General features: G+C 40.6%; 1 protein-coding gene across 15 annotated transcripts in view; it reads right to left on the reverse strand.

Moving 5' to 3' along the window:
* Window positions 1–14,363, reverse strand: part of MAP2 (microtubule associated protein 2) — a 241,407-nt gene that overhangs the window by 37,723 nt on the left and 189,321 nt on the right. For 7 of the 15 annotated variants that reach the window (XM_060282211.2, XM_060282225.2, XM_060282223.2 and 4 more), the window contains 4 exons: window positions 12,721–12,960; window positions 5,261–9,025; window positions 4,812–5,018; window positions 3,404–3,538 (listed from right to left, as the gene is read on the reverse strand). The exons of 5 other annotated variants lie outside the window; for them this stretch is intronic. In XM_060282211.2, coding sequence (XP_060138194.2) covers window positions 3,404–3,538; window positions 4,812–5,018; window positions 5,261–9,025; window positions 12,721–12,960 — 4,347 coding nt within the window. The remainder of the gene's footprint in view (window positions 1–3,403; window positions 3,539–4,811; window positions 5,019–5,260; window positions 9,026–12,720; window positions 12,961–14,363) is intronic. 3 more of the 15 variants (XM_088669015.1, XM_060282199.2, XM_088669041.1) reach the window with 1 other exon arrangement.

A 14,363-nucleotide genomic window follows, 5' to 3' on the forward strand; every position in this document is an offset into this window, starting at 1 on the left:
TTAATGGGACTTACATTCCATGCAAATATATTCAAAATTACTACTATAGGAAAATATACCTGCTAGTGAGCTTTGAATATGCTTACCCATACAAGAAAAGGAGAATATGAGAAATGTTTGATAAAAAACTAAGAGCATTCTGAAGAACCCATGATTTGCAATTACCACTTCTTTCAGCAACATTCACAATTTTAAAACAATGACATTAAAAACATCAGCTCACAATCCTAGGATTTGAGAGACTTATCTTTTCCTGCTTAGAAATTAGCAACTGGAAAACTGTGGGTAAAATCCATCAGAAACAAATACAAGGCTGGCCAAATACAGTCAAATAATCTGCACTTTTCATGACTAAGAGAAGAGCACTGGTTACCAGCTTCCTAAGATCTCTAAGGCTATAATTACAGGGGGAGCCTTCCCTGCATTTTAAGCTTTTTTTAAAAAAAAGAAACCCTCGAAACCTTTTACTTATAGCCCAAGTTCACAAAGATGCACAAGCCACAGTTGGCCTTGAGACTGTCCGGTCCCCGTTCCCTTCCTCTTTCCCATTTCAGAAGAGATAGAATGTTTTTGCTCCCAATTTTTAAACTAAGCTAATTACAGTTCCCTGTGACAACTGAACTCGGGGAACTATGGTTTGTTTAAACTCGAGTTAGAAAAAATAGACCAGGATCTGAAAATCACTTTTAGATCCTGGTTTGCTTTCACAAACCATGCAGAAGGCACATTTCTTCAATCTCAGCCATTATGGGGGTAGGGAATTGTGGATCGCAGCACCAACACCTACTTCTCTTTGCATTGATGATGGATTTCCACATGCGAGGACTAGACCATCTCTTAGACCTCTCACGTATTCTTTATACTGACAGCTGATCATTGCTCATGTGGAACAGAAAACTGAGGAGAGGCTTTCATATGACAGGTGAGCATTGTTGCCAACACACATGTGTGTGCATGCCAGCCATTGTTTGCTCAAAACTGCTCAACCAGTTGTTTTCCTCCTTGGGGGCAGGGAGGGAAATTTTGAATTGACAGACAACAGGTAAAAAATTATCTCCCTCCCTTCCTGTACCTCTGCTCAGCCTGAAGCCACCAACAGCTGTTTTTAACTGAGGGAAAAGTTGGGGAAATGAATCACAGAAATGTATACACTGGCTATATGTAGGGTCTCTACTAACATGGCAATTCTGGTAATTCCCACCTCTTGGTTTCTGAGGGTCTGCTGGAGTCAGAGAAAACTCAACTCACTTCATGTCAAAAGGTTGAATGTAGTTAAAGGCTACAGCCAGCCATCTAGTCGCATCATTAACATCACCATGTGGTGACCTTTTCAAGCAGAACCCAATAGTTATAATGATTGCATTTTTTCTATCTCAGAACCCTAATCCGGATAGTGGTTGCTATATATTGCAGGGATTGGCTGGAAGTGGGCGGCGGGGTGTGTGTGTCCTTGAATCTGCTGAACTTGGATTCCAAAAAAGACTCACCTGATTTGAACAGGGTGCAGCCCTGTGAATTCCATTATGATGGTCCAAAGGATGGGCACTACTTCCATTCCTCTGATTTTTTTATTTTTACTTTTAAACTGCTAAAAATAGGGCATCCAGCCTCGCAGTCTGGCGAATGATGTTTTGAAGTTTTGAGAGAGATTGGACAGTGTGAGATTCTGGAGTATTGCCATCATACACTCCGAACACACATACAGCAAGTCTCCCTGAGATGATTTGATGACGTTCTTTCACCCTCAGGGGGAACTGTACAGAAAAAAACTTAGTCTCCTCCATGTAAACATAGAGGTTTAAGAGGAATCCCCCCCAAAAAAATGTGTGTTATCATGCTGATTTTAAAAGCGTTCCCATTAAAGATCCACCCAGAAACAGGATGGTATGCACTTAGTTCCACCCCCATGTCGTACTGGCATGAACCTTACTTTAGTGGGTCCAACTGTGCCTAATGACTAATTTTGTGAATCAACATGCATAGACCACAAAATATTATGTAATACACTATATGGATATATTTGCTGAGTTACACTTTTATTTGTGTAGTGGTTAAGGAATAATCTGTGCAGCTATTTTGAAAATGAAATATAGCCTCCCTTTGCAAAACAAACAAACAAACAAACAAACAAAAAAACCAGATAACGGAAAGGCCAACTTTCTCTCAATATAATTTGGGTTAACCTTTTTAAAAAGCTTTGCGGGTTTAGGTTACTACTCAGCATTAAACTGAAGATACAGAGATCTAGTCTATTAACAATAAGAGTTCTTATATTTGTAAGTTATTAAATGGCACACCTATTTGCAATTTTATACTGTATGAAAATACTGAGTGGGAATATTTTTCAAGTGCTGGGGTCACAGAAACATTTTTCCTGGAGTTAGTAGAATCATCTGATGAATTCTTTACATAGAAGTATTGAAAGAGAACGAGGATGTTTTTTTATTCTTCTTCCCTTTGAAGGATGGGGATCAAATAATGTTAGTGTGTGAATGTATGAAGAGGCAGAGCATGTGCATGAGCCACTTAAGTTTCCGCACACAGATCCAACTAAAATGGTGGGGTTGTGCAAATCCAATTCTTTTTCATTTCAGTGCAAATCAAACAGTGTCGTTCCTTGTAGGTTTGTATCCATTTATGCTTCCACACGCAGCCTGGAAAGCACTGTACAGCCCAAGTTTCTGTTCCTCCAAATGACAACAGAGATATGCATAAACTGAAAAAAACCCTATTTCCCCCTCCTGTATTGTCCAAGGTCTTCATTGCAGAAAAAGATGGAAAGTTATAGATTCATAGTCCTACTGACTACAAATTTCTTCACTTTCCACTTCATGGCAGAGCTCAATTCGCCCTGCAGGTTTTGTGTTTCAATACATAAAAACTTTCAATATACAAAATACGGTAATAGATTTGAAACAGCAAATGCATACAATATAAATACAAGCCGAACAAAGCTGAAATGCTTCTTATTATTATGCATGAGGAAAAAAAGGGATATAGATGAAAAAAATGTAAACCATGGTTTAAAGCCATTAGCACTTCCCACCAGAACAGAGCAAAAATGGAGAGAGAGAGAGAAAATAAAACAGAACAAGGCAAAACAGAGAAATTTCTACAACACCACTGTCAAACCACAATGCCAAGAAACAACTACAGAACTTGGGAAATCCAAGCATGACAAGCATACATGATCATGGTCTCTGTTCAAATAAATAAATAAATAAAACATGATACAAAAAAGCAGTATCATTCATGACAGCAGAAAAAGGTCTCAGAAGGGGAGAAGGAAAACTAAAATCAAAACCAGAGCAGCCAGTAGAGCAATGAGATTACAAATAATAATAACAATAGTAATGTCTATGTTTGCCAGCCACGTTGCATAAATTCAAGACAGCACAATCACCTGTCTGCTTCCGCTTAACACAGGAGAGATGAGTTGGTCTAGTATGTTTGATAGCAGGTTTTAAAATGATTTTCCTGGAGGGAGAGTGAGCCTGAACTTCAGCTTTTTTAGCAAGTTCAGCTTTCTTATATACAGCTATAGATAGACAAGAAAACAAGAGCATACAATCAGAAACAAAAAACCGAGAAACCGAAATATATTTCAACATGACATTTTGGCTGTTGGTACCATGTTAGACCTTCAGTTTGAATGTGAGCCTACGAAGGCCCAGAGACGACTTTGTAGTTGTTACAGGCAACACTGACCCTTCATATCATTGGGTATAGCAAGTGTCAATTTACCTGTCACCACACTCAGACCGTGCAAGCCAGGAACCTTCTGTACAAACTGCATAGAATGAGCGCATATTCCCACTCCAGCCTGCACACTCCTGCCATGTGGCATTGCAATTGTACTGGGCAGCTTCCAAGGCTATGTCTGAAAGGGTATGGGCTAAGTTCCACTGGTGAATGGAGGTATTTTTTTAGCTAAGTGACAGATCTCCAGGATCTAGGCCTCACTTTGGTTTGGACAAAATGCTGGACATTAACCAGGGTTCAAAACCCAGTGGAGCCACAGATCTGACTGGTAAAAGGTAAAGGGACCCCTGACAGTTAAGTCCAGTCACAGACGACTCTGGGGCTGCTGCGTTCATCTAGCTTTACTGGCTGAGGGAGCCGGCGTTTGTCCGCAAACAGTTTTTCCGGGTCATGTGGCCAGCATGACTAAGCCGCTTCTGGCAAACCAGAGCAGCGCACAGAAACACCGTTTACTTTCCCGATGGAGCAGTACCTGTTTATCTACTTGCACTTTGACATGCTTTCAAACTGCTAGGTTGGCAGGAGCTGGGACCGAGCAACGGGAGCTCACCCCGTCACGGGGATTCAAACCGCCAACCTTCTGATCGGGAAGCCCTAGGCTCAGTGGTTTAGACCACAGTGCCACCCGCATCCCTGACTGGTGCCCACTGACAATTCTCTGCCTCTTGCACACGGGGAATAATAGTGGGATATTTTACATACTAGATTCGGCAACTAAGGAGATCGAAAGATTGCCACATGGCTACCCAGAGCATTAGCAAAGTCATGGTACATACGTGACTTTATGCTGATGTTATTTATTTGGTATTAATGAATCCAAGTAAGCAGAGCTGAATTCTCATACAGGATGTTTTCCTACTCCATAAAAGAAAATAATCATCAGCCTGAACTGGAGTGGCTGGAAGCAGTGTAGACTGAATGCCTTGCTGTTAACACAAATGAATATTCTTGATTAAATGTGTAACAGTACTGCTAAAATACTCCTATAAAACAGGTGAACAACTCACAGTATGGCATTATAGGAAAAAGAGAGTGAGTATTACATGAACCTTTTTTCCTTCTCACTTCATCTCTGGAGACAGTGCTAGGTTCCTTTTTAGCTATTTTTCTTTCGGGAGTAGAAATCCTGCCTCTCCCAGTTTTTAAAGGTTTCTCTTTTTTATGTTTATCAAGAGACGGTCTCCGCAATTCTCTCTCTGCCTTCTCCTCTTTAGGAACAGTCTCTAACTGTTCCGTCATGATGCTCCTATCATCATCTGCAGGATCAGAGTAAATTATAACAAAAAACAAAAAAAACAAAACCAGAATTAGTAAAATGTTAATAGTGCTTCAGTGGGATTTCATTTTTAAAAATCAGATTATTTCCTATTGTCATTATTTTAACAATATTCCTGAATGCAGTAATATTAATTATTAATTATAATTAATTATAATTATTTATTATTTATTATTAATGAATAATTTTGGAAACGAAAAATGAAAAAAGGATAAGGCACACCTTGAGTATCTACCCATATGCTGTCTGTGTCCAGGATGGAGTCATCAATGGTTGTTTCATCTTTATAGTCATCATACGTCTCTGTCTTGTAATCAGTCAATGGGATTTCTTCTTGTTCAGGGGAGCCAGGAGCTTCCAGAGAGCTTTCTTTTGTCTCTGCTTCTACATCAGTCACCGCCTCCACCTCCACCTCCACTTCAGGATGGACGCTTTCTTCTTCTGTATCAGCCGGTGGTGCCTCTGCAAAGCGCACACTGTGGGAGCTGGTTTCTCCCTCATCGACTGTGGTCTGCACTATTGTGATGAAGTCATCCTCAATTGTAACCACAGACTCTATTACTCCTTTGAGTTCAGGCATTTGCGCAGGGACAGCTTCACACACCTCAAGCTCTTCACCAAAGTCCCCTTCTTTGCTTCTTTGCCTCATCTCTCCTTCTTCCTGCTCAATCTCTTCCTCTTGCTTCCTCTTTTCCTCTTCTTGTCTACTCTCTTCCTCACCTCCCTGCATGATCTTTTCCTTCTGCTGTTCTTGCTTAATTTCTTCTGCTTGCTCTAGTTTACTCTCTTCCTCATATTCTTTTTGCTTACTCTCTTCCTCTTGTTCTTCTGCTTGTTTGATCTCTTCCTGTTGTTGTTCTGCTTGCTTACTCTCCTTCTCTTGTTCTTCTCCTTCCTGCAATGCCTCAGTTTTTACAGAGCCTTCCAGTCCTAGAGATTCCACATTATCTTCCTTAGGCTGTGGTATGTTCTCCATTTGAATTTCAGTTGTTTCATCTTGGGTAGCTTTAGATACACCTCTTTCTGTAACTGGTTGTTCCACTGTCAATTGTGATGCCATCTCCTCTTCCGACAAAGAAGGGCTTTCTAGTCGTAATTTGTCATCATATGGTTTTAAAGTTTCTACAGGCAAGCCCTCTTGTGCTTGGTCATTATCACCACTTGACTCATACGATTCTTCTTTATCTACTGCTTCTTGGTGAACCAGGTCAGGCTTAGCTCCTTTCTCCTTAACTTCAGTTTCAGAGAGTTTATTGGCATCTTTCATTTGAGCAGGTTCTGCTTTTGCACAGACACTGGGGTCTTGGGGCAATGTTGAGAGGGTCTTTTCTTGATCATCTGTGCCTTGCTCTGTAACAGGCTCAGTGACATGAACTCCTAACTTACTCTGGTTTTCTTGCTCAACTTGCCGAGCAGCAGAATCCATCTCATGCTTTATAGCATCATAGTCTGGTTTATAGGAAATTTCTGCCTTGCCTGTCTCTTCAGCAACATGAACAGCTTTTTTTTCTTTCTCGGATAATGAAGAACCTTTCTCTTCCAGTCCAACTATATGTTTATCACCTGAACTTTCTAAAGTTGGAGCAGGCTTTGCTTTTTCATGTTCAGTGTCCTCATGAGAACAAACTTCTTTAGAGTCACTTTGTTCCTCGCTTTTTTCTAGCACAGTATCTAGTTTATCAATAGCTTTTCTCTCCTGCTCAAACTCTTTGCCCAAAACTGCTGATTCCCCAGAGGCCTCTCTTTCTTCTTTGGCTCTCTCAGCTGCTGCCAACTTCACCTCTATCAAAGAAAGGTCTGCAGCGACACCTCTTCTAATTTTTTCATCAAAGGGACAGCTTTCCCCCGTCAAATTCTCACTGTCCTGTACTGGAGATGGCATTGGCACCGTGTACTTATTGAAAACACAGTAACCTAAATCTTCTAGTTGACTGTCAGCTTTTAGAGTCATATGGTTCTCATCAGCCATGAGGAGCTGGGCCACTCCACTGTCCTCTACAACTGCTTCTGAAGGAACAGACTTCCTGTGGACTACCTCAGCATCTGCACTCACAGATGCTTCTCTTGACCTTGTGCCTGCCAAGTCTAACATTTCAGGTAAATCAGGAGCCATTACAGTCCCATTTTTGTAATAATCTTTAGCCAGGAAGGGTGACTCACACAAAGGCTCCACCTGGATCTCTCCTCCTTCTTTTACTTTTGACTCTTCAGTTTTTTCATCTTCTTCCCTGCTCACTGATGGGAAGGAGGGAGACTTTTCTACTGCTGGAGTAGTGGCTGGCAAATAATCATCACCTTCGTCGCCACTAGCATTATCCATAATATCTGAACCTAGTGGTGAAAGATCATGTGTCCGCCCAAAGTTAAACCCCAGTGCTATAGAGTCCAAGCAGGACATGGGCAGATTAATTGACATACTCCTCTGCTCTATGGCAGATCTCCCACCAAGCCCCAAGCTCCTGCTTAGAGTTAAGTCATCTTTATTTTTACTGTGGAGTTCTCTCTTATCCCCATATACATTTGGGTCAATGGTGTACATTCTTTCTGTAGGGGAACTAGGTTCCTCAGAATCATCTGGGAAGCCCTGGGCAAGGGTGCTGTATCCCATTTCATGAGCAGGTATGCTGGTGTGTTGATATGCCTCTGGCTGAAATTCCTCAGTGTCTTTCTTAGATATGATGAAATCTTTATGGTAAGGGTCGTAGGTCTCCTCTTTAGTATCACTCAGTTCATAGTAATCATTGCCTTGCTGTAGGATGTCACTCGTGATAGTTTCATCTTTAAGGGTGGAAGTCTCAAAATATGTAGACATTCCTGATTTATCCTCCTCTATCTGCATTTTGTGAGCTTCTGAATCTGCAGCTGAGAACACTTCCCCTTTCCCATCCTTTCCTTGCACAGATTCTTTGCTGGGTTCAGCAGTGGGTTTCTCTATTGCTGCAGGCAATATAGCTTTATCTAAAGGCTCTTTTACTTTTTCAGGAAGTAATTCTTGGCTGAGTCTTTCTGTAGAACTCTCTGTGCCATGCTTTTCCTCTTTTTTAATATCCCATGTTGATGAAACCTCAGTTTTCTCCAACTCTTCTTCTGCTTTGAGAGTACCCGCAGGCTTTTTAGAATCAGTTCCTTCTACTTCTTTACCTAAAGCAGTTGTTTGTTGGCCATGAGCTTTTAAAAAATGATCATCTAATATCTTGTGCTTTTTTCCACTGGAAATGGAGAACCCCTCCTCGTCGCTTTCATCCTCTGTCATATCTTTCTCTTCCTCCCAAAAAGGAACATTCTGGGTAGGCGTCTGCACTCTAATTTGTTTTGAGGCTTGAGAAGTCAACACTTCAAATTCTTCTTCATGTTTTTTTGCTTGCTCTTTGTCAATTTTTCTATCTTTGGCAATCTCTGAAGCAGTAGATATTTGCATCATGTTCCTACTACCATGTGGCTCAGATTTATGTAGAGTAACTGGCAAAGTTTCAGAAGAAAACACAGTTTTAACTGTGCTTTTTTGGCCCACTGTAAATTCTGAAGATGAGAAACAACCTATGCTTTCATGAGAGGTAAAGTCACTTTTTATAGCATCAAACTGGCCATCTCTAGACCTGAAGGGTAGTGCTTCAGCGACAGGTTTCTGGGCCTCTGGCGCCTTTTCATCAGTTTTACTTTCTTTGTGCAGCTCTGTTGACAAATCTTTCGGTTCTTTATGTAGATGTGGCTCTCCAGTGAAATCAAAATCTGCTTTTACAGAATTCCTGTCCTCTTTCTGTTGTGGACTGGCATCTAAGGTCTGTCCTGACAGGGTTGGGAGCATTTTTTCTTCTCCTTTGCCTTGTGATTCTGTTGTTTCTAAAGTCTCGGTTTTTGCTGGCTGTTGAACTAAGGCATCATGTATAGGTTGCTCACTAGTCTTACTTCCTTTCTCTGGTTCCTTTGGGCCTAATGGCTCAGCTGCAAAAAGGCCTGTATGCTCCTCATGGATTTCCATCTTCGAAGCTGCAAGTAAATCTGTAGTTGTTTGATTGGATTTTACAACAGATTACTTAAAGCATTCACAGGCAGCAGCAGACTAGTTTACAGCATTATTTGGCATGGCAGAGTGGTTAAAAGGGGGGGGGGTCACATGCAATGGTACCTTTTTAGAGCTCTGTTTTTCTCTCTTTTAGAGGGACAAATCTTTATTAAAAGTAATAATAATAACTCCTGTGATACACGCAAACCTACCTATAGTTTAATGGCAAATTATTATGCTTTTAAAATCACAGGCCAGTTTCCTCACAAGCATTACACTACAGATAAACCCAACTTCATCTTATTATGCTTTATGGTACAATGGGTGATATCCAATGTCAGTCATCCTCAGAATAGAGCCAGGCATGTCAAACCTGCGGTCCTCCAGATGTTTTGGCCTACAACTCCCATGATCCCTAGCTAGCAGGACCAGTGGTTGGGGAAGATGGGAATTGTAGTCCAAAACATCTGGAGGGCCGCAGGTTTGACATGCCTGGTCAATAGACCTACTAAAATCAGTTAAATAATTTAAATCTACTGATTTCAACAGGCCTACTCTGCCTGACAATGAATATCACTCAATGATATAAATTCTGAATTACAGTCAAAAATAGGCATCACATTTGTGATAGGCTGCACATTATAACATTCAAACCTCTAAATCCGTTTAATTATATGATTCCTTTTATTTGAGCTCAATCAAATAATAGTAACAAAGCAATTTATTCACCAATTTTCATTTAATACAGGAGGAGCATTCCCCCCTTTTCATATATTTTAAAAAATCAGATTACTGTCATTAAAGCGTTCCTCATTCTTTGAAATCCAGATGTTAAGACAAAATGTGAAGATCTACCACTGCTTCAAAACAAAATCAGGGCCACTGCAGCTTCCAGCACATTGCTGAAGGCTTAGATTTTCTTATTTAAAGTTCATGGAAACTGTAATTCTTCATTTGCTTATATCCTTTGGTAACATTTTATATAGTGATGCCTTTCCTAAATATTATATGCCATGCTTAATAAGACTTTGCTTCCTCAGGCAATTACAGGACCTGCATAATGCAATCTACAACATCATATTACAATCATGGTTACACATGTCTTTAAAAATGTCCTGAAAAAATATTGGCAAAATTCTGTATTCTCAACATATATAATTATTTCAGTGGGAACCATTTCAGCTCAGCATACAGCACAATTTTTATCCCATTTGTTTAAAAAGAAATCGGTTTCAAAAGGAATAAACATTAACACTGCAATCCTGTGCACACTTGCTTGTGAGTAAACCCCACTGAATTCGGCAAGCTTACTTCTGAGTAAGCATGTCTAGGATTCAGCTGCAAAGTATATATTGTTCTTGGTATCCTTCTAAACCTAGGAACAGGAAATTGAAAAACAATTCATCCCGACAACAGTCCCATATTTCTATGGAAATATTTGGTATTGCTTCATTTCCCACAAATGATCATTTTGCAACACTGCCACTATTTTTAACGATCACATTCTTACACCAGATTAGACATTGTGAGAGACTGAGATAAACCTGTTAAGAACTATGATCCACACTACGGCTGTGATCCAGAGAACCTGTTCCAAATTGGGAAACAGCTGTCCTTTTGCAGAGCAGCTGTTTCATTCGAACAAGCTTGGAAGCCCCTAATCCCCCTAGCTAAGTGCACTATATGCTTCACAGTTCATATAAATAAACCCCCTTGCTTGAAAACACCTTCACCCCAAATTCTGGCTCCAGGTACCACTGGAAGCTCACAAGCCAGGCATCATGGTGACGGTGCTCAGCCCCTGATGAACAAAGGTATGCTGTCTTTGGAGGGTTAACTTTTAGCTGACGCAGCTAATTGCCCCTGAGCAACCTACTCTCTCTGAGCAGGTTTATATGTGGGGAGGGAGCCATCCAAGACAATGGTCCTCATCATATTTTTTGATAGTTAATTCTGTAAATTATGTGTTCGGCAAAGGAGTACACTTGTGTAATTTGACCTTAAAGTGTCGCTCATTTAACTTCTCTGGTCGATTTCAATGTGAAAGAGAGGATTGTTTCTCTCTGCACAAGTTATCTAAGTCTGTGTTTAATGCTGTATACATCTATCAAGTCTACCCTCCATCTCTTAAGTACTATCCAAATAAATGAATAAATAAATAAATAATACAGGCAAGATCTCATCTTACATGAGGGTTACATTTCTGTCTATTGCCCCACGTGAGCATCCCTACTTGTTTGAAGCCAATGCTGAGTGGGCCTTACTCTCTTCCTCCCCCACCGCCATGAAAGATGTAGGCCAAAACATCTGGAGGGCTGCAGTTTGGGGATGCCTGGTCTATGACTTAAGTTTCAATGGGAGTCATTCTTGAGAGATTTTAACAGAAATAATGTTATATGTACTGTGTATCAGATCACCCATAAATAGGATCTTCTGTGATTTTTTTTTAAAAAGTGTGAATAGCAGCTGTTGAGAGGATCTTTGAGTTGAGACCCCCGACTCCAGCAGGTGCTATTTAACCTGCAGGGGAACAGCTTGGAAAGGGGTGGGGTGCTATTTAATAGGAATTATATCAGAGTGAAGTTCCAGTGTTGCAGTCCCAGTCCAATCCTTCCCCACAGTCTAGATTGGTACTACAGAAAGTATGTTGACATCCTCGTCTAAAAGGTCATATAAGCTAAATTGATTTTTCTGCAGCAACATTTATTCTTAGTGTTCAACCATTTCACTCTGAATCAAACTTTCCACAAATATTCCATTAAAAGTTAGGCTGAATTCTTGTGCGATTATTTGTGGAAGTGCCTGAGAATATGAGTGCACTTGCAGACCTCTGGATCACAGCCTCTGGATCTGGTTAACAGGGTTAACAGATTTCATTAGGAGGTCAAACTCTGAACTTGTATTTAGTTTTTCCTCAAGTAGAAGAGCTTCATTATGATTTGTTTGACTTAGTAACACAGGATTTCACCCTCAATGTCTAATCTTGCTCTTCATTCTGGTTACCAAAATATCACTGGAATCTATGCAAATTTTATTCCTGCACTGGGTTTTCAATATCCGTCATCAACTTGTAAGAAAGGTAACAAAGATGAAAACAAAAAATTCTGGCAATGGCTAAGGAGGGTCAAGGTGGACTGCAATGAATGGCAAAGATATGACATAAGAAGCAGCAGCCTTGGAGAAATTGAGCCAGAATGTACTGAAGCATAAGCAAAAATACACTGCACACTGCAAACAAAAGACATTGGTACAATTTAAGCCTCTTTATGTCATAGTCAAGGTTAATCAGCTGGTTTCTTGAAATGAAAAGCAGATGAACCTCTGCATCAAAAACAAAACGGAAAAATATATATACATAGATCAGCAATGTGACTGGCAAACACATCTGCGATGAAAAGGGAGGGAAGGCGGCTTTGTGGTATATCAGCTTGGCTGCATAGCATACTGTGTCATGGTTAGGGGGGAAAGTCAGGAATCAGCTGCAGTGGTGGGAAACCATGTCATCATCACACAGCATTTGCACAATTGGCTTGCCTGTTATGCACTCCTCAAAGCATAATAACAAGAGCATTAATCATGAGGGTAATAAATGGAGGAAAGAGTAAATGGAGTGGAGTGGAGGAAGCTTGAGAACAGCTCAAATGCAGCCAACACATGCAGGTCCCTAAGGAGGACACACCTTCCTCACCCAAGGAAGGCATTTTGGCTTTCGAGGGTTCCTCCTCAACTAGGGTGACATTTTCCCCATTACGTGCCACTTGGTCTTCAGAAATGGAGTCCTGCTGGGCCTCTTTGGAGCCCTCTGCCTGTTGCAAAGGCTCAGCAGGATCCCTCATTTTCTCACATTCCCCACCAAGCGGAACAGCAGGTTTGGGTTCACCAGCCACTGGACCTTTAACAGTGTCTTCTTCTTCTTCTTCTTTGACAGAGCAGAAGGGGGAAAGGATGGGAAAATGAGGTGACACCAAGACACATACACAAGATGCACACATTAAACTGGTTGCCCATGTACAACATTTTCAGCTCTATACAGAATTTACACATTTGTACCACTTTAGCTGTTACCGCATTTTAAGTTCTATGAAGCAGAGTGAGCTTGCATTAATTTTTTTAAGGATGCATAATTGTTATAGCTGACAATGCCATTCGTAATGCTGAATCTATTTGTGTTGAAAATTGGTCTGATTCAAACATCATGCGTTCTTGACTGTCAAACCATGGTTTGGTAAACAGCTTCCATGCTCCTTTCCCTCATACTTCTCCCTCCCTTCTCTAGTTAGAGTTAGCAGTGGTTCATTGTTTTATCTGAACTGGTATAGCTACAATAACCGCTAACCATAATTAGCTGTAGAACCAGAGACAATTTTCTAATCCTGGTGTCAATTTCTAGTTTAGAATCTAACTATGTGTAGTGTTACCCATGGCTATGTCAATTCAGTCTTGATGCTAACCAAGGAAGAAAAAAGAAAGGGGCGTGTGAAGCTGAAAAGAAAGAGGAGATAAGGCCAGGAGGCTGCAAACCTGCAGAGCACTCCTAATTGCCAAATGGTATGCATAGCCCATGCTTTTGGTGCAAGCCATAGTAATAAAATAAAGCTGAAAATGTTTTATTGTTCCCAAGGTGGCAACGACTAGGAAAGAAATTGTTATCTATTATAATGGAGATGTGTGATGGTGATTGATGGTTTTGAAAAAGACGAATAAATAGTCAAACAAAATACATTGCACTTTTGATTACTGAAATATGTGTTACATTAGGATGCAAAATAAAACCAGTTTGTTTTAAGGCTCAATCTAAGGTGTTGGTTTTGACTTTTAAAGCTCTGTGTAGTCTGGGACTGGGATGCCTCAAACCACCTTCTTTAGAATGAACTGACTCGTGAACAAGGTCATCTCCAGAGGCTCCCTGTCTGCCCTCCCCCACCCCACCTGGTCATCTGATGGATAGTTAATGTCTATTCAGAAAAGGGCCTTCTCAATATTGGTGCCTAGAATACAACTCCTCCCAGAGGGAAACTTGCTTGGCTCCTGTGCAACTGGGTTTGCAATGGCTAATTTAGAGTCTCTTGGGGGAACTGAGAATTAACATTTTCTCCAAGATAATGGTTGCCTTCTTGTTGCTTTGGCATTGGCTTTATTGCTTATGCTGCTGTTTTATGTTTTGATAACTCATTTTAAACCGCTGTTTAAAATCACTTTGTGGATCCTGCTGGATGGAAAGGTGAGGTACAAATATTTTAAATTAAATAGAATAAACACATATTCGCCTGGTGCTTAAAAGCAGAAAAACACTCAAAAACACTCTGTCCTTGTGAAGTAACA

The sequence above is a fragment of the Zootoca vivipara genome, chromosome 1 (assembly GCF_965207765.1).
Source record: "Zootoca vivipara chromosome 1, rZooViv2.hap1.1, whole genome shotgun sequence".
NCBI classification, from domain to species: Eukaryota; Metazoa; Chordata; class Lepidosauria; order Squamata; family Lacertidae; genus Zootoca; species Zootoca vivipara.